The 21,266-nt window shown below is 40.1% G+C and overlaps 1 protein-coding gene across 2 annotated transcripts; it reads left to right on the forward strand.

Annotated features, from left to right (window-relative positions):
- Window positions 1–4,248: 4,248 nt before the first annotated feature.
- Window positions 4,249–21,266, forward strand: LOC106637195 (C-Maf-inducing protein). Of its 2 annotated transcripts, XM_089591332.1 has the most exons (11): window positions 4,249–5,864; window positions 5,964–6,320; window positions 13,546–13,725; window positions 14,385–14,492; window positions 14,841–14,951; window positions 15,042–15,421; window positions 15,678–15,773; window positions 16,391–16,643; window positions 18,360–18,617; window positions 18,800–19,100; window positions 19,568–21,266. In XM_089591332.1, exons 1-11 carry the CDS (start codon window positions 4,995–4,997, stop codon window positions 19,690–19,692), a joined length of 3,039 nt encoding a protein of 1,012 aa, XP_089447458.1. In that variant the 5' UTR covers window positions 4,249–4,994; the 3' UTR covers window positions 19,693–21,266. The 2 variants fall into 2 exon arrangements, with proteins under 2 accessions (XP_089447458.1, XP_014205387.2); XM_014349901.3 differs by having other exon boundaries at window positions 4,249–6,320; window positions 14,841–15,421.

Below are 21,266 nucleotides of genomic sequence, written 5' to 3' on the forward strand. Positions count from 1 at the left end.
TTTTTCAACAACTTTAATCCCCCATTGAGTAAATTTAATTTTCATCCACAACTCGATTGCTTCGGTTATATCTTTATCCAACGTGATAGCCTCGTCATATTTCTAAAAATACGGTCACAAATAAGTACATAGAGATACAATTATTCTTTATCCAGAGCTATAATTTTTACTCGAGGTCACGGGAATTGGGGGGGGGGGGGCTTGAAAAATTTTCAGTCGACTAAGTACGAACACTTCTCGGAGGCTTTTACAAAATTGATGGTTTTGATGACGCGTTACGTGCTCGATAGGTTTTCTTTACCTACAACTATTTATTAATCGGTGTCCCGGTTTCCGGTCCGCGTTCGTGGCATAATTATCGTGCACAGATATGTATTTTTTTTTCTGCGTATCATGCACCGTTAATATTTTAACAGCTGATTTTCTTGCCACTTTTGTACCAGTTATTTTTGGAGAGGAAAAGTCAGTCGACCGTGCCCCATTGAGTACTTATATAGAGGGTCCGCCACTTCCGTTTCTACGGCTGCAGGTATAATATAATTACTTATGTAATAATCGTGCACATGTGCGTTCATGGTGTCTTCCGAAAGATTCGCCATACTCGAACAGTTGTTCTCCTCACCTTCGTGTCAATAAGGAGCAGGTAAATATATATGAGTACTCGAGTGTTTAATTACAAAACAATGAGGTAACATCGGAGGCTTGAATCCAGTATCGATTCATATAGCCATACTTACCGACGAACATGATTGGAAAATAAATATACGAGAAATTTGTGGCATGGGTGAGTCGAAACATTATAGAAAAATAATATTAATGTATGGTGGATAGAGTGGATGTATCTAGGGAAAGATATAAAATGCATATATACGTAAAGTACTTACGAAATATATGTGTAAGTATTGCAGCTATCGTATAAACTTCCCAGTCCGTCTACCCGCGTATGAGGAAAAATGAATCATTGGTATGTGCACGTAGGTATATACGTATTATATACATATGTTTAAGTGACGGCTCACGTAAACTTTCCTCCGAGCTACAGGCATATAATATCTAGTGCGTCAATAGACTTTAGTACATGGTTAAATAACCAAAAATTTGCATTGGGTGTTAATTAAGTGGTTAATCGATCAGCCGTACGTGGTAATATAATTAGTATATAATCGTCATTTACGATGAATACGTATGACTGTTATGTGAGTTTACTTTTTTAATGTTAACCGATTTTTTTTTTCTCTGGTACTTAATTAAGGTAACATTTTGAGAGAGGAAGCTAAGCACACATCAGTTTATTTTTTTTACGTCCATGCACGCATGAATAAAGAAGGCTTTTCTGGATACTGGAAAGCCAATTTGAAAAAAAATTGTATTCGATTAAAATATATAATAATGAATAACAACATATATATGTATAATGTGTACATAACGGCTTACTAAGCTTCTTTGCGTCAATTTGCATCAATTGCGTTGAAAACAATAATAATTATAACAGTAATATTCACTATGAGCAGAGAACGAATAAAAGTGTGAGAGTGAAAAACCGTCGTTCATTAAGCTCGAATGACTCTTCTGAACGAAATTCACATTGATTTATTTTTAAAAAATTCAAAAGTTGACTGAGAACTTAGGGCGTGGCGGCGTTTTTAGCTTATTAAAACATAACGTGTTCCCTAAAGTACGAGAGCACGAAAATGATAGGAATAACTCAAGTTGATGTGTATAAGTACAAGTACACGGTATAAAAGGGGGAGTGGCTGTGGTACACCTGAGTATAGTCTTGGATTCGAGCAAGTCTACGATAAACTTAAAATAAGTCTATGAATGAGATGGGTGAATTTGTTTGAACGAGGTCAAATGGACTTTATTAGTGGCATCTACAATTTCAATAACTGGATTGACTTAAATTTTGATTCTATGAAAATTCAAACGCGTTACCGTGCTGTAAGTCATCGGTTTTAGTACATAACAATAATGTGTATTAAATTTAAAAACCCTTTCCAGTGAGTCTTTTTTCGTAGAAACATATTTGAATTTCAACTAAAAATTTGTTCCGTATGTAATCAAAAAAAAATTTTTTTAAACTCAAACAACACTTGACTTTGAGGTAAAATTTAGTATCGACATTTCAGTATGGCGAACATAGCAGTGGTACAACAATTTACCGAAAAATTGATATTTGCAATGTACTACGCTTTAACCATTAAGTATTTTTTTTTTTTTTTTTTTTTTTTTTTTTTCAAAGAAATCGAGGGAACTCCCATTCCGAACCATGACTTACCCGAGAACGTCCGTTAATTGAATAAAATATATAACTTAGGTGGATGTGTGACAGCATACCTATGAATTAACCAAATGAATTAGTTATTGAACATAAATATTACTTCAATAGAGGTACTATCTAGTTACGTGTTTTACAAAATCTGTTTGAAAAAATTTCTAGCTATTGCCTCTGTAATTTTTTTGGAGGATCATTGGTGCCATTGCAAAACAATAAAATTGTAGGAATTGGTGTTACAAGTAAAAAAAATAAAGTACCTACCTATCTAATGCTCAAGTATAAGCCCGTCCCGCCTTGTCATTTAAATGATATAAGTATATCGGATTATCGTAGCTCTCGCTGCTATGCTCTGCTTGAGTCAGCTGGGGCGCGGGGCACCGCTGCCGTGGGGGGCTGTGTGCGTATATATATATATATATATATATATATATATATACATACGTATTGGATCCCTCTCCCTCGCCTTTGCTCTTCTGCCCCTCCCACGCTGCAGTTGGTACACTATACTTCAGTCAGCTTCAGTAGTTCAGTAGTCACCCACGTTCTCGCGTCGCGCCGCGAGTGTTTATCATCGTGCGCCAAACGCTGTGGTGGCAGTTGCGCGGTAGCCGTCGGTGATACAAGTTCGATGTAACTTGCCAACAATGAGTGATACTCGAAAGTAGAGTTCTTCTATTTTTTTTGACTCTCGTGTTGTGTTCAAAATCCGTGAAAGTATAGACAGTGCTTTTATAACGTTACTATTATTTTCGAAAGTCATACTAGCTAAAATCTTCTTTTTTTTCTTTTCTTGTATCGAAGTGTACTAACCACGAGGCAATGTTGTACACTGATAGCTAAAGTCAAACTTGCTGCACACATATACCTATACCTAAGCAATAAGCATATCCACGAAATGTGTACACCAACAGATTCGTAGAATACAGGTGCATACTATGAACGAGTCCGTGTATATACATCATTGATCATGACCGTCTCTCGTCAGCGTTGTCATTTGTAACACCATCATCGGAAATATCAGGATCAGTGATACCAGTGTTGCATACGCGTGTGTTGTGTTTTTTTTTTTTTTTTCAATTGTTTTCGTTCGAATATGCAAGCTTCGCCAATAGTTTATTTTGAACTAATGATACAGTTGTTAATACTTGTTTGATGGAAAGTTGTTATATTGCTGAACGATCGTTATTTTGGTGCGTTGTAACGTATATAGTATACTTACATTCGTAACATATGACTGTAATGGTAATATAGGTTACCTACCGACATATCTCTATATACGCGAACACTTGTATATACATGCGTACTACCTGCGTATTAAAAATAAAAAAGATACCTATACCAGAACCAGCGTCGACAACAAAGCATCAAGTGCTTGAGTTCTATTTCATTTCGTTGTGCTTGTAAGTAGATCGGTAAAAACTAAAATATTGTTGGGTACTTGGAAAAAGACCGAGGTGGTATAGCACAAACGCGGATCATTGCACCCGACAAAAGCATAATCGGCCATACAAGTTTGATCCGTGGACCAGCCCAAATACTCAACAGCTCCCGTCGCTAAGCAGCAGTGCGAATAATTTATACTTAACCCGATTTCGTGGCGGAAAGTAACGACAACAAAATGGTTTGAGATTTTAGCGTAAAAATCTGCTGGACCTGCACTGCACCTAGTTCCATGCCCTACTACGCAGTACCTCGTGTTACATGTATATGTACAACACACGGACAAGAAGAAAAATATCATAAGCTGCAAGGGTCGACGAAAAGAAAAGAAAAAAAAAAAACAAGTGTAAAGGTTTATATATGCAATCTTGTGAAGAAAAGAGGACAGGGCGGCATACTTATATATACGTGTAGCAGGGGCGGAGGGGGCAAAGCTCCGGGTCGACGTGACGACTGTGACGAGCGAGAAGAGCAACGAGCAACGAAACGCGAGGTGGTGGGTGGGTGGGTAAGCGAGACAGAGCCACCCTTTCGTCTCTCATCGATCCTGCAGCCGCCCGCGCCGGCCTGTCTATATAGCTGTATATACATATATAATTACAAAACGCGCGCACACGGGCCATCGAGACGAGAGATATACCTCTGCACACCCATCTACATAATATAAATATGTATAATACTTGAGGAACGCGAGAACTGCGAAACTTGCAGGTGTGGTGCTTTTGCAAGCTCTGCGGACTTTCTCTCTGCTCTTTTGAGTAGTTGATGTTGTTGTTGTTGTATACACACAACTACACCTACATCTACTCATATGTATATACGTGCCGAACGGCTACACGTTCTCTGGCAATTGTTGATGTATGAAACATGCCACACACACAGCTGAGAGTAACAACAAATTAAAGGTGTAAGGCGCTCGTATCCCCTATATATTTATAACGAGAGAAGAGATACAATTAACACCCGCGAATAATGCACGCGCATCATCATCATCATAGGTGTGAAAAAATTACGCTTGAGCACGATGAGTATCATCAGCAGCAGTAGCAGCAGGTGGACCTGCATCGACCGCCAGCGTTCACCGAGCTGACGACGACGCCGCCCGATGATTGCAGGCGTAAAGGTCATGCTGGCGTGTACGAGAACTCAGTAGGACCACCGGCAGGCTATACATAATTATATACTTGCAGAGAAGATAATCATAGTGGGTTACCTCCTACAAGTTTGGGGACAACAAAAAACAAACTAACATACCTGAGGTGCGCGGTGCTGCGAGATGTATTGCTTTCAGAATCCGTTTTCTCGGGCGACGCGTAGCGTCGTGACTAATCCCCTCGCGGGTGGGGGCACAAAGTGCACCTCGAAGCCGAAACGGCGCAATTCCGAGGCGGCCAGCGAAGGGGATTCCGGCTCGTCCTCGATTCGTTACATAGATCAGCTGTCCGAGGCGAGCAGCACCGACACCCTGCCCGGCATTCGTAGCGACTACCTCGACGCCGAGCTCCTCAGTCCGGGACCCGATTGTCTCGCCTCGCCGACCATCGTCTTCACCAGCGAGCCCCCCGTCCCCGGCAACGGTCTGGAAGCCCTCACCCCCACGGACGACGACGACGACTACGACAATGACAACGACAACAGAGCCGAGGAGGACAAACCCGGCTGTGGTTGGCGGCGCAAGCTCCTCCTGAAGCTACGCTCCAGCGAGTCGTCCAACTCGAGCCACTGCAACTCCTCTGCCTCGCCCAGCGAGGAGAACTTGGCCCCGAAGACGTCGCCCCCTCCTCCTCCTCCTCACGCCGACGATGCGGGCAACGGTTGCATCGGTAACGGCAATTGCCTGCTGGCCTCCTCGAAGCACCGACAGCCGGGCTATTCGAACGGCTCGACGAGTATGCTGTTGGGGGCCTCGGAGCGTGACGAGCCGAGCGAGGACGAGGACGAGGATTACGACGACGCGTACAATTTGGAGGAAACCGAGCCCGAGGACAATTCGTCGCTGCCCTCGAGTCCCGCAGCCCCGGCCACGGTGGGCCTGGCCACGGGTGGGCCGATGCCCTCGTACTACGGCTTCCTCTCGGTCGGTGGGGCCGCGTTGCGCCACCAGGAGAACACGAGCACGAGCTCGCCCCAGCTGTCCTCGGCCGATGCCCTCGAGCACGCGCTCGTCAACGGAGGGGGCTCGATCGGCGGCGGCGGTGGTGGTGGTGGTGGTGGTGGTGGTGGTTGCCTGATGCTCCTCGACGAGACGTCCTCGCTGCGGGAGGAAAAGCGGGCCAGCAGCAACGAGACGGTCTCACTAAAGTCCCACCACTTGAAACCCGAGCCGGGCCTCGAGGCGAGCGTTTGCCTGCCGGTGGCTCGCTCGTGCCCGAATCTCGAGCGCCAGAGCGCCGGTTGCTCGAGCGCGAGCGGCTCGTCCAGCCCGGTCCCGAGCCCCGGGCCTGCCGGGCCGCGCTTCAAGCCCATCGAGGAGGGCGACATACAGGTCTGCTCGCTCAACCACACGCGCACCCTCGTCAGCAAGATACTCTCCAGCCGGTTTCTCAGGCGCTGGGAGACCCACCACCTCTACCTCAACGATGCCTGTCTCTCCTCCAAAACGGTCAGTACTTGCATCGTTATTTGTATTTGCTGCCCCCCCCCCCTCCTTTAAAAAAAATTTTTTTTTTTTTTCCCTTTTATACGATTTTGGATCGCAAAACTCCGAGATACTCTTTGCTCTTTCTTCGCGCGTGGCCCACGACTTTGTTTACAAAAAAAAAAAAAATACGGTAGAAATTTTGCCTGCAATTTATTTTTCCCTTATACGCAATCTACTCTCGTAATGTGTGTTTAATTAATTTAACAAGATGTGAATTTTTTTTTTTTTTTTTTTTTTTCTTCGACAAACACTTGCTCGGTATTTTCACAGTACAAAGTATAAACAGAGTCAAGTCAGCCACTGCGGAAAGTCAATATTTATTTTAAATACCGTTTTCAAAGCTTGTCTCAGTGCGTCCGGGTATTCGACAATTATTTTATTTTTTACGCTACTACAACGCCGTTGCTTTCGCATGCGATTGTCACTATTTATTATTTATTATTGAATTTATTAGTTAAAACGGTCACTCACTGGTTCTTGTAACTGAAACAATTTACTCGCTTGAACTATGCCGACAACAGCGCATTAATTTTCTTTTCTGCAAAAAGTATAATGTTGAAAAGTAATTGACTCTTTTATTTGAAAAACTGTAAAACTTTTTCTCCCCAAAAAAAAACTCATATCATCTATGTGAATGAATGTATACATGTCTCGTACTTTTATTGCGATGATAAATCCAATCTAGATTAATTAATGTGAAAATAAAAACTTTGTTGCATGAGCTTGTTTAATGCGTGATAACTCATGTAAGCAAAACAAGTTATTTTTTAAGTCAGCATGCATCCAAAAAAAAATTTCCATAGATTTTTTCTTTGATGCAGGTGCTCTTCGTCGAATTCAAGTAAAATAAGTAAACAAAGTCGGAGTAAATAAAATTTTCCAGATTTATTATCTTACAGCCACTTGCCTTATTTTCTTGAAGCTCATCGATTGCCTGGCTATTTTCGTTTGGATGCCTTCAAAAATAACGCAGGCATCCAAAAATACTTATCTGTGGTCAGTGTTTCCATTGAAAGAGTATAATCACGTGCACGTGTGCTTATGTAGAAGAAAGTAAGCAGAAAAACAATAAATCATATTTTACGCAGGTTTGAAACTTATCAGACTTAACTTTAAGTGTACCATTACTACATGATCGAGATCTCTATGATAAATACGAATATTTTTTTTTTTTTTTTTTTTTTTTTTTTCCTCAAAGACGAAGATTTGAAAAATACTCAATATGGCTCAAGATGCAAGCCTTGACTAACAAAATATTATGACTGTTAAAAAATAAAGACGAAACGTCTGTCGTAGATTAGATTTAATTAGTTCCTATTTTTCATCTATTTTTTTTGTTTGTAGCTTGTATCACGGCCGTAAAGACCTGCAGCGCTTGGTACTATTTTTCGAGTGTAGCCGCAACTTATGAACTTGTAGCGTTGCAACTATTATTTAAATACGAAAATTCGGCGGTAGGGATATTTGTATTGAAAACTAATAGTTATTTTTTCAACCCGAGGAACCTACTCTTTTGTTCGAGCCAATAGAAAGAGAGATTTAACGGTTCATTGTACGTCAGTAACTGGGCGAAAGGATGTGCGTGAGGCATAAAAGAAGCCGACGACAAGGAATAATAAAAAAAAAAGGGGTAACTCGAGTCTTGACGTCAGCAAGCCGCCACCGTTATCGTTAGATATCTCGATCTCGCTCGTCAAAAGTATACTTACAGTATAAGTCGGACTTTGCACTTTCTCTCTTTTTTTCTTTCTCACTTACTCTCAGTTTCATCGTTTATCCACGACCAGGTGGTCGTTTATAATCCCGTATACGTTCGCCAAGGGGAAGGAGGTACGCAGCCAAAGACGCGAGGATTCATCGTGGATACCTATACCTACACTCAAGGGGTTTATCAAAAAATCTTATTTACCAAAAGTTCTTGAACAAAATTTCTTCGAATCGATGCTTACAACATACAATTATTATTCTAATTTTTGGGGTGGTTTTGGGGTGGTAATTTTCTACAGACACAATTACCATGATTTATTAAAAAGAATCATGAATAATGTCTCTCTAAAGTCATGATATATCTGCACTGTGCATCGAGTGGATCCAGAGAAATATGCCAATAACCTATCCCAATGCCTAAAACTTTTAATGCATCGTGGCAAAAACATATATGGAGCTCGTTAAGTCGTCCGTGAATATCTCTAAAATTCAATACTCATTGCATCAAGTCTGAATTCACTCAGTATTTGTCAAAATTTGATGAGTATTTTTTTTTTTTTTTTTTTTTTTTTCCATTAAAAAATTGCAATCTAGAAATGTTTGCGAAAATATCGTAGCCTTCAAAATTCGGAAGGGGATTTTTGAAAATTAAATGTTCTTTTGTACGGTATTCCTCATTAATTTACATGCACATTCTTAATAGTCAAGGACAAGTCCAACAGTTGACTCTGTATGCAACTATGCGTGAAAAATTTTCCATTTTTATTAATACAATAGATTTATTTTAGTTTGATTGGCAAAAACTTGATAAGGTTAATTCTATGATGACTGAGAGGTGGCTCCAGCCTTTTAAACTTTACCCGAATTAAAAAAAAATGTTCTCGGTTCATTCATTGATTGAGTCGACTTTCTCGCGGCTCTTCGAAAAAGCTCTAGACCGCATTATTATTGGAGAAGCGAAGGCACCCTAAAGACTTGTTCTACGTAAACGCAGGCAAACAAAACGAAACACTTAAACGGGGACCGTAAGAAAATAAGTAATAGATGTTCCAGGTGGCGAGCTTGAGGTTTGGCTGACACGGGAATTTAGTCGTCATTGAACACGTCGCTGGTGGGGCTTTTGGCCGCGTTCATTCAAGTGATGCAGCGTTGCCGACCTAGTTTCTCTCAAGATCGCTCCACCAGTCGTTCAACCCTCGACCTACATTCACGTGCGCTCTGACGTCATTCCTCCCTCTTCTCCGCACCTCCCCTTCGCTCGCCGCACACAAATGCGCACTCGCAAGCAAGCTTAGACCGAACTAGAGCAGTGCAGACATCCGCGACTGACCCAGCCGAGGCGGAAAACTTCCCTATTCATGTTCATTTTTACCGCCAAATCCAAGTCGCTTGTGCAACATTTTTGCGAGCATTTTTGCCCGTTTTTGCCCCCCTCTCACGAACTTATATTTACATATCTCCCGGCTGAGTGTGCACTGCATTGACTCACGTATACCAATTTGATTTTCTTGACCCTACACCTGAATTTGATGCCTTAAACGCGAAAAAAACCGTGGCATTTAAAACAAATTCACATGTTAAGCGCATCTAAAATGCAAAAATGTATGCGTTCATTGGGTTCCAGATTTGGTTTAATTGTAAACAAAGAATCTTTGCAAAATGCAAAAGTTGAAATGTTTGGGAGCTTGACCCGACAACCTTTGTATCACGGAAAGAGAAAAAAAAAAAAAAAAAAAAAAAAAAAAAATAGTTACATACATGCGCCACGTACATGACGCAGCCTGAAACGGGCACGATCGATACCTACGTAGTGGAGCATCGTGACTCGCGACTTATGACGCGAGAACGCATGGCGAGAAGCAAACTAGGTGTATAAGTAATATACTTAGCTCGCGCATCTGAACTTGCTCCGTCTCTATTTTTCTTTCTTTCGCTCCCTTGCACATCTGGCGGACGTTGTACTTATCACTAATCAGAGAACTTTATTTCAAGCTGAAAAGTTGGAGTGTTTCGTGCCAAGTGCGTGTCACCGCGCGCATGGATTCAATTCTTTTTTTCATCAGCTTCACGTACTGAAAAATATATTACGTTACATTGCTTCTTCTCTACGGAGGGAAAATGAGAAATGTCTCAGGTCGCATATTTTATTGGCACGCGATCTGAGATTTTTTTCTTGTTTCCTCCTAGAACGTGCGCCTTTGTGGTTTTTTTTTTTTTTTTTTTTATTAGGTTCCAACCATGACGTGGGAGTTTTTCCCCCCCCCCCAGTAAAAAAAAGTGCTACTTTCGGCCGAGGTACGATATAAAATCATCAATAACCATTCAACTTTAACGGGGTACCTGTAGAGAAAACTATTTTACTTTTGCACTTTAACAATACTCCTCTCCCTACTGATAATATTTTCCTATCGGCACTTAACAACTAATACATAGTCACATAACGTTATTTTTAACATTTTCAATTTTTTTGCTTCTTTTTTTCAAACGTTTTATTAATTGACAATTCTGTTAGTTATACAATCGCGTACCTACGTTTCTTCATCAACTTCAGCCATTAGCAAACTCTTACTTGTTTCTTTGGTACCTTCATCCGAACTCTGTCCCTCTTCACTTGGCGTTTCGAAATTACGGTGAAAGACTATTTTTAACTAAAATTTTTAAAATGTTACACTTATTTTTTCGTTGTCGACCAAATACTCCTGGCATAGCTGACCCAAGTTTGTTAACGTGTTTAAAACGTACGCATACTACCGGCTTTTCATCAAATTGAGTTGTATACAATGCATTTATTTGAGTTACGGAGCCTCCTTTTCTGCTATTCCACGTCTTTTGGATAACCTTTTTTTCATTTGCTTTTTGAAACATCTGTACAATCAGAAATTTAAATTTACGTATGTCTGAGAGTACCTGTTGACTGCATCACTTGGCGTTGGCTGTGAGTCAAATATCCTTGTGGACAAAATCATTTTACTTATCGCTTACATTTTGTAATAAAATAATATGGAAGGTGCACATTAAATACGGATGAATACAAATCGCATCATAAAAGACGGCATTATTTTAATCGAAGCGATAAGATGAATCAAACTCATCGTGACGCAAATGAGGTACGTAAATCACACAAAATTTGTGGTTGGTATAAATAATTTGCGTGTTTCTTACCGATGTTGAAATCTTGAGCTTTTCCAAACTAAAACTTTTGCGATTCAAACATTTGAGCCACTCATTTTTTACTCAAACAAAAAAAATAGGTGCAAAATGTGACTGTCGTTAATTGACGTGGCAGCGTAGGTTCGGTAAAATAAATATTCGCTTAAGTTCATGCATAATTAGGCTTTACACTGGCTTCCCTCGTTTGTAACTTCCCACTTTAAGCCGTAAAAAAACTTCTTCAGCTATAATTTCTTTCTTTTTTTTTTTTCTTCTCCTTTTTGATGAATATTTTTTTGGTTTGACTTTAGTTGGAAAAAAAAATTGGAAAAACTGTCCTCCTACCATGATTTGTTGATTAAAAAATAATGTAAAGCTGTTTGCTGTTCGTTATAAATTGCAGATACTTTTGGTATGTATATGTGTGTGAAGTATCAAAAAGAGAAATTAATATCATATAATTTTACAGTATTAAAGGGAAGCCTCGATCGCGGTAAACAGATATATACGGTATGGTCAATATGCGTCAATATGCATATCTCTAAAAGGGTATGGAAATGGCAAAAAGTATACGTGCAGATGATAATATTGTGAATGACGTATCACGTTCTGAATCATTATGAATTTTCTTACTTTACCGACATTTAGCGAGTAGATGTACAATTATAGATTTATGAAGGATGGCTCACTACCACTAGAGAACCGATTAAGTTAGAAATTACTTGAGATAACTTTAGCTAGTTAGCTAGTGAAATACAGGTGCGTTGTCTTCCTTCGAGCTAAGTTAACTCTTGGATCAGCTCTTAAGCCTATACTGATTCGATGCCACGACTAATTAATTATTTACAAATGTATCGAATAAAGTTTGGAAACTGCGCGTGGATCTAATTATTGGGAGATACCGTTATTATTTTTATGATTGGGTTATTTTTAGCAACGCGCAGTAATGAGTGGCGATGATGAATTGTTGTTGCCATTAATTGAAATATTTTGTGTGCCCTGTGCGATAATACGTGTTGAAAAACACATTAAATTCAAAAGTTGGATATATAGTTGATGGAAAAGAATATTTGGAAAATTTTTCAAAGTTTATAAGTATGAGAATAATCACGGTTACACTCCCGAGACATTTATTATTTTTCGTAAAACTTACGGCGCACTTCCTCAAACTTTTTGGTTTCAATATTTTTGTCTTGCTCCGCAAAATTTCTTTTGTAAGAAAGTAAACACTCAATTGTCGTCATTCATTACGAAGTTTATCAATATTTGACATTTTTAATCATGATGTAACTTAAAAATGGGTGAATCAAAAAGATAGTAAAACAGTCTCCGTTTCTCGTGCAAATTAAACATTTTTGTTTTTCACCTCCTAGCATTCAATTTTTGGTATATATTAATGCCTCTTTATTGTTATTTATTTATTTTTTATTGTTTTCGATCACTTTCTTGTTTTTTAAAATAATTACGTGAGTTTCAATAATAAATTTATGGGTTTATTTTTTTGCCACTGCTGAAACGTGAGTTCATAAAACTGGGTTTTTCTGCGATGATGTCGTCCACGTTCCCTCAAAAAACCGAAGCAGGTCTTGAAGTAAAATATAATACGTGTTGTTATTCTATCTCGTGTCCACTGCTGTGCAGGAAGATAAAACATGTCTATCGCAAGTTTTGTTTTATCACCAACTTTACTTTATAACGAAGTTGTAGATGTATTTTAAAAAATATAATTTTGAATACAGTCACGCGGCTTAGTTTCATCAAGTGACGCAGCAGCAGAACCACACGAGCGCGTGCAAACGGCATACAAAACCTCACTACAGCTGATAGGGAGTCGTTAATATATGCGCTTACGAAAAATAAAATACCTAATACTCTCATGTACCTACGCAGTCTGCTCCAAGAGTGAATAGCGCTGGTGTCAGATATTTAACTTTCAACCTTGTGCTTATGAAACTTTAAATAGTTATATTTTTTTACCGATAATATAATTGAATTGCCAAAATATATACCAATAACCCTACGGAGTTATGAGCTAAATTTTTTTCTCATCTCCGATTGAAAAGAGATATAGCTTATATTTATGTATACACCACCAAGTTTGAAAAATGTAAAACCCTGTATTGAAGGAGGTTTTAGAGGACGGACGAATTAATCTTGGTTTTGTTGACGAAAATACATGTATAACAAAACAGACTGAACGAAGAGAGACGCTAAACCTTTGCTTTTAAATTTTTTTCTCTTCATCCCGTGCTTTTTTGGAGATTGAATACTCTCTTTGCAAAAAAACTAAGCATCAATTAACAATGTGCAATGTTATTTTGTGTTGCAGCTGACTGGGTTTTTTCAACAGCCAGTGCCGTACAGTAGCATGACTGAAGTTTACGCTGTCGAGAGGTGGGACCCGACCTATAAATACTGCCTAAGAATCGTTTTGCCTGACGGATCGCTCCTCCTTCAGGCGAGTAATGCCTACACACGGGATCAGTGGTACTACTCTATACTCTGGAAGGTAACATATTATGCTGTTTTGATAAAACAAGATCTAATTTCTTGGATAAATTAATTTTAGTTGAACGATAAAAAAAAATGTGGAAGTGGTTATCATTATCTGAGTAGGTGGTGACTATGTGTCTACGTGTGTACATAGTATATGGTACACAAGTCATTATTTTTAAAGAATTTTATTAGTATCTGTAAGCAACTTGCACTTATAATTTGCAAGTTTGTATCCCCTACAAAATTGATTTATTTGTAGTCGAAGAACATCACAAAAGAAAAATCGGTCAAAAAAAAAAAAAAAAATTCTGACCATTATGGATTATGACCAAACATTGAATCCCCGATTCCTTGAATGGTATTATTCTCGTGGCTAGTAGACTTTTAACACGGCAAGCGATCGCTCTCTTTTGAACCCCTTTTGTACATGAGCACATTATTACCATCTGCTACCAGGATGATTTCCATAGGAACAAAAAATTGCCATAAAAGTAACCCTGGCCAACGATCAAGTCAAACATTATGCTATATTTGTATGAAACTAGGTATATAATATTATGTTTAATAGTCAAAAGTGTTGTGCTCCGCCAATGGGAATACAAGCGTATAACAATACCGTAGAGGATCAAATGTCATACCAGATGTATTTGGGTTTTTTTTTTCTCTTTACAGAAGAGCATCTTCAGGTACCAAAAAGTGATGGTGAGCGCGATCAAAGAGGAGATTGTGCTGCGAGAGCTCAAGTCTCTTGTTGACTTTGCCCTTTGGACTCCACTACAGGTCAGTCGGATCGTTTTATTTTCAATAATTTTCCTACCTCGGGCGTTTTTGAGAGGCTGGTGCGCCCTCGGTAGGAAATATAGCTAAGCGCCATCGCTCCGTGGCTACTTTGCGTCCCTCGGGCCCTGATTCGCAGGTCCCTTGGGCCGCAAAATAGCCCCGGAGACGATGGCACTTATCCGACGAAAACCACCATCAAACAAATAAGTACATCTTACGTTTGAGGGACTTTTCGAAATTTCTCGTGCACCTAAAGATGATGCAGTACTCGATTGCCCATACACGTAATGAAATAGGAGATAAACAATGAGGCTGGATAGTATAATAGTGTAACGTAACGAATTGCAGGACGAGCGGGTGGCCGGCGTGCCTCTGGAGGCAGTGGCTAAGCTACTCGAGGAGCCACCGCATCTCGAGCGGTGTCTTGATTACGACAAGAAAAAGCTGGACGATGACGAGGTGGAAAACAACGAGAAAACGGGGGATCAGGAGGAGGAGGAGATGGACGGGCCACTGATAATCACGGGTCTGAGCGACGAGGACGAAGAGGAGGACGAGAGCGAGCGCGAGGCGCGCTGCTGGGCCGAAGCCGTGCTGGGCGTGGCAGGGCCCCTGTTGGAGCGCGCGGCCCCGCCGGTCGGTCTGGCCCGCGCTCTTGCCCGGCTGGCCCGGCGCCACCCCCGTTCGTCCATCGTCCAGGCACTTCGGCCCGCTGTCACGCGCTGCCTCAAGCACACCGTCGACTTTGGCAAGTCGCCCGACATGCGCCGTTTGCTCCAGGTCTTTGTCGCGGCGCTCCACGAGGCCGTGGACGGTGAGCGCGCCCTCCGGGATTACATTGCCTCGGTTCACGGCCCGGGCAGCGACTGCCCCCATCCCCGGGTCCTCCCCAATCTCGTCTCCATCTGCGTTGCCGCCATATTTCACAGGTAAGCCGCTCTTACAATATGCAGCCATGCGCGTACATCTATCATATACCTATTATACATGATTCTATTAAAACTGATCTCGTGTCGTTGACCATTTTTACACAAGCAATAGTTTCGTTTGACTTATATTTAAGCAGGTGAAAGAAAGAGAACAAAAAAATCATAGTAATAAGTAATAAACACGAGTCCATAATATTATGACACTGTTTACTCGACAAGTTTAGCTGGGGCTCAAAGATTTTCTTTCGTGTTCCAGATTTGAAGTGAGCTCTTGCAAGCACCAACAGCCAGAAGAGGGCGCACCCACGTCACTGCCACCCTTAAGATGCTATCTCCTCGTCTTGAATATTGCGTACGTGAATGACGTTACCATTGCTACCTCCTCCTCATACTTATTTTTAGACATCCAACTGTTAAACATGTAAACATCGCGAGTATAGTAAGGCTTTTGCGAGAGGCTCTCTACTCATACACTATGCATGCACCTATATCACTTTTATGCGCACAATTTTATTTTTTTATTTTTTTTTTATTTTTTATTTTTTACAACTTTGCGTGGTGTGCTTCACAAGTATAATATACATCTATCATAAGTAACTAAAACAATATTTGTGTTACTCCATATTATTATAACATGAGTATTCATTGTTGTTAATTTTTCACCCCATATCTTGATCGAAAGCACAATATTATTTTCATTGCGTGGGAGATAAATCTTACTCTGTTAAAAGAGCTTAGAAATCTACGGGAGAAATATGCGGTACAAAAAAATTGTAATTTTTCAAAGAGCCACGACTTGAATATTCTGAAGTATCAAATAAAATAATCTTCAGGCCGATTAAAATGAGCCGTGGTTTCTGTTATAAACATAAAAAACACGTCAACGTAAATTGGCTTAGCTGATGCGACACGACGGACGAGCGAAAAATAACATAGGTGTTAATAAGTTTATGCACGAATGACCAACAGGTCCGAGTACTCGGACTGGCGGCCAGGTTTGGGTGCGCTACTGCAACCCGTTCCGTTTCCCGAAGACGCTCTGGCCAACAAGGAGGTCCAGGACTCGGTGATCTCGTGCGTGATGCATAGATTGGCGAAGGACCCGCGCTGCACGGTCCATCGGGTACTGCTGCCCGTACGGGAGCCTCGACCCGGTTGGATACACATTGCCGCCCCCTCAAGCCCGGCCTGTCCCGACGATGGCCAGATCTTCGGGGAAATGGTGAGTTTTGTAAAATTTTCAACCAATCCCCATCATCATTATTATCAAGTACAATGATCTTTTCGCTTTATTTCATTTCATTTCACTTCACTTTGCCCCGTTCAACTTGATTTGCAACACCACGCTTCAATACCATACTATGCTCATCGTCATTACCCGAGAACAATTTTTATTTATTTTTTTTTCATCAGGCACATCTCGGTTTGTTACGTTACACTTAATAACAGTGTAACTTACATACAATTGTAATTTTATGTGCAAGAAAGTAATACATCCTTTGAAACAACAAAATTTTAACTGTATGTATACTAATCAGAGAAGTGATCGTTAAGTGGGATAGTGGAGCTAATTATATTGCTCATTCAACAGAGTCGAGCTTAGAATTTACAAAATCTCGATAAGCAGTGTATACTTGGCTCTTTCAAATACCGATTGCGTGATAAACTTCTTGTCTATATATAATATGGAATGCGTGTGTATATTTTCACCCGTACTTATGGATGATTCAAATATTTTACTTGAAAATTATAAATATACACCTAGGAGGAGGAATTTAACTTGTTTACTCCTCTCTCTTTCTCTTCGGGGATTCGTGAGTTGTGCATAAAAGTTTATACGTGCTGATCATTCATGTGATGTACTGTTGTGGATGACCCCCACTGTGACTCCCCGTGACTATTCTGGGCACATGGTGCCCTGACATTGAACAATAATCGCGAGTATGAAGAAAAGTGGTGTTTCAGGCCAACTAAATGCATTAGATGACTTACACATATTTAATAACTAATTTTATCAAAACATGTTTTAAAATTTTTTGTTCGTCTAATGTACAGACCTATGTATACGAATTTTAGTTTTATTTGAAATGATTTGGAAAAGGGGTTGAATTGGACCACCGCATGTACAATTTTTCATTATTCTATTTTTACAAAATCTGTACAAAATCATAAAATTTCACCTCATTGGGATTAGATGAGCTTCGACTCCCCTTGAAAAAAAATGATCATTCGGTTTTTTAGTCAATAGCATTTCTGGTATGTAAAAGTTATGCACCCGAACTTACTGAACGGTTGGTCGTACGGTTAAAGTCATGTTTTTATTTATTTTTTTTCTCCCTTCCTTGCTAAATAAAAAACTGCAAATCTGTCATATTTATGTCATTGTGGAAAAATGCTTCAAATCAACTTGAAAGGCTTATTAATGAAAGGACAGGCAAATTGTTGAGATACATTGAAACTTTGAAAATGTGTCAGCTCGTAGCTCGTCAAGCTGCTTTATTATGTTGACCCAAACATATTGATGGGATGACCTTTTTCTACTACTTGAGCTTATACTAACTAACTTTATTATGGGCGTCATCATTGCTTATTCATGCGTCATACGTAACAATATCAAGGTATAACATACACTCATGGAACAAAGTGTTAGTTGAACGAAAGTAGGTACCTATAGTTAGTTGCATTTACGAGAAACTTTATTTGTAGGTACACATATGATAGGTAAACCATTACCATACATAAGTATAACGTAACACATAAAAACCTTCATCAGAGCACATATTATGTTATATGCTTATTTTTCTCTGAATGTGGAGTAATTTATTGTAAATATAGGTGTTGTAGGATCAACGAGGGAGGTGGAAAGAAAAAAAAAAAAAAAAAATTGGATTTTGTTGTTTTTGGTAATAAACAAACGATTTAAACATTGTATACGCAGTTGACAACACTGCTGGCTTGCTGTTGCCGAAGGAAACGCTTCATAAGCTCGTTGCTGAAGCAGACGGGCGGCGCGTGCGTCTTACTGGGGGTGCGGGGTTGCGACGCGGCCCAGGAGGCGCTGTGCTTCATGCTGGAGTGGCGCCTACTGCCCAACGAGGAGGCCCGGCTCCAAGTCGTCTCGGCCCTACAGTCCACCGAGTCCGGCAAAACCAGATACGCGGCGCTCTGCCAGAGACAGAAGAACCTCCAGGAGCTCGTATGTTCCCTTTCATTCGGTACCCCTTGATGTCAATAATCCCCCGCACAATGTACCTATGCGCGTTACCCCTTCGTTCGAGCTGTTTCGTACTCTTCCTCACCTTTCCCGTGCATCCAAGTGTCACCATTGTAGGTATACTTATGTATAATATTATTGAGCACGTAAAATTAACGTTACAGCAACAAAAGGGTGGCCCGCGCAAGCTCACGCTGCCAGTTCGGGCGACAGACGCGGACGTGGCATTGCTACTGGGCAACGGTGCTCTTGGCAACCTCGAGTGCCTGAGCTTGGCCTTTACTTCTGTCACTTCGGCGTGCGCCGAGCAGCTCATCAAGCTACCCGCCCTCAGGTACCTCAACCTATGGGCCACGCAATTTGGCGACACTGGCTTGCAGATGATAAGCGAACACCTACAAAAGCTCCAAGTGCTCAATCTCTGCGAGACGCCCGTCTCCGACAAGGGTATTTCCACCCTTGCTTGTGAGTCTCTTTCTCTCTTTTTTTTTTTTTTTTTTTTTTTTCGTGAAATTGATTCTTGTTTTCAACAGAAAAATGTTACAAACGAGTCCTTTAATAAAACTATAAGCCTCTTGACTCATGGGGCTAAAAAAATTGATTTTACGTCGCGTGACTCATGTCCAGTTGATCCCTGCCCGATTTGTACTACATACATATATACGTGCCTTACCGTTGGATTGATCACGCGATTTCTTTGTTTGTTGATGGACGTTTAAAAGCCCGGTTTTGTTGTAATGATATATAAAAGAACTTGAATGTACAGACCAAGTAAATATTGAGATGATTTATTAGAAAAAAAAAAAAAAAAAAAAAAAAAAAAAATTAAAAGAAAGTAAATGTGTTGATTCGATTGATGTTCGAGGGTTATCGCGCCAACAACCCGCGCTAAGTAAATTAACAAAAATAAACGCATTAAATGATGTTTGCAGCTCTGACAAATCTGCGCAAGCTGAACTTGAACAGCACGAAACTGTCGGCTTCGACCTTTGAGGCTCTGAAGAAGCAGCTGCCCTCCTTGCAGGAGTTTGACGTGCGCTACACCGAAGCCTGGTGACCCGAGTACACGCCCAAGACGCCGTCCAACGGCTGTTCTCGGGAAAACTCGCGACGCGCGAAAAAGTTCGCCTAAACGAGAATCAGCGATGGGGTACGGGGAGGACCGGCCGAAACTTGGTGCCTATCGCATGCATGAGATGATAAATAAGGGGACAGATGGATCCGATGGTGACGGAAGATGAGAAAAATAGTTAATCAATTACAAATATTGGTCGCTATGTTTTTTGGCAGCACTGCCGCCTATCGTAGTTTACCACTATCATTCGTACCCTAACTCGGCAGGATGTTTGTCCCAAAACTTTCCCTCAAAAGATCCGATGATGTCAAATCATCTATAACATATCGTAATGGATACAGCAATTCACTACACCTATACAATATTATTGTAAGACTCCGTGGTGACGGTCATCACTGTATACCTGCACCAGCGGGCCCCATCGGTATTTGTACATTATTTATGAATCTACCTCATGAATCATCTTTTGTTCAAAAGTTTTGGGACAAAAATACCCTCGTGCCAGCTACGCGTACTTCACCCACCCGACGTTGTCGTTTGACGAAAAAAAAAAAAAATTAATCTACTGTTATACTGCACCCAATTCCACCTCACTTTTCCTCCTTCCCTCTTCTTCTCTTCATCCAACATTGCCTTTTGATCACTAAATATTTTATAATCTCCGTTTGCGCTTTCAGGCGAATATAAACAGTTCCAAGTAAGTTACGCGTAAACGCTATCTACTAATTACTACAGCTAACTTCGATCTTACCATTTCTTCAGGTTTAATCGGCCGAGAGGCCAGCCATCTCAATCCCTTAATCGACAGATTACCCTTCCTGTTAAGCGGGCTCTTAATTTCGAGTTGTTTCACTTTTGTACTGTACCTGTGCAAAGTATTATTATTACATACAATTGTTACGTTGTACAAGAATTTAATTCCAAGTTTGTTCCTATGTTAAACTTGATCAATAATCAATGGCGCATAAATACATGTTGTATAAGTACATGCATTCGTTATAGAAATACACGTTAGTATAGTTTTTCGTTGATTTCTAAGGTGCAAGCAATACTAAAAAAAAAAAAAATAATAAAATAAAAAATCACTAAATACATTTTTTAAGTATTATAATTATACATTCGTTCGTCTTCGATGATGAAATAAATTAACATTGGCGTTAGGTGTTTGCATTTGTCCCTATAGATAAAAGCACTATGCGGCGAAAGTTTTCTCTGAAAGTTATATCTCTTCAGGTGTATGTAAATATTCGTAATTATTAACTCGAATGTTCATTGAAGCCATGCCATTTAAAATAAACAAAAAATTACTTGAATGTTGCATTTTTCAAACAAACGAATATGAATTCATTAGATTGGACTTTTGGTTCAATTAAGTTGTTTCGCTAAACAATGAATGCCTGATTTTTATTAAAAAGTATGATGGGTATACACGTTTTTTAAAAAAACTGCATTGATACTACTTGAGATATCTCTCAATAAATTAATTTTTTTCCCATAATCGACTGTATTGGATGAAACCGTCTATTTTTAATCATGTACAAAATAAAAATGTCAGC

Source organism: Copidosoma floridanum, unplaced genomic scaffold (genome assembly GCF_036245765.1).
Source record: "Copidosoma floridanum isolate Cflo_tuat_1 unplaced genomic scaffold, Cflo_Japanese_pri ptg000013l, whole genome shotgun sequence".
NCBI classification, from domain to species: domain Eukaryota; kingdom Metazoa; phylum Arthropoda; class Insecta; order Hymenoptera; family Encyrtidae; genus Copidosoma; species Copidosoma floridanum.

What these genes read in the sequence shown, in the direction of transcription:
- LOC106637195 (XM_014349901.3), top strand. Translation starts at nt 4,995, where the DNA reads ATGTATTGCTTTCAGAATCCGTTTTCTCGGGCGACGCGTAGCGTCGTG. An exon ending in CTCCTCGTCTTGAATATTGC is followed by an intron (nt 15,774 to 16,390) that starts GTACGTGAATGA and finishes AATGACCAACAG; the next exon opens with GTCCGAGTACTCGGACTGGC. An exon ending in AGAAGAACCTCCAGGAGCTC is followed by an intron (nt 18,618 to 18,799) that starts GTATGTTCCCTT and finishes TTAACGTTACAG; the next exon opens with CAACAAAAGGGTGGCCCGCG.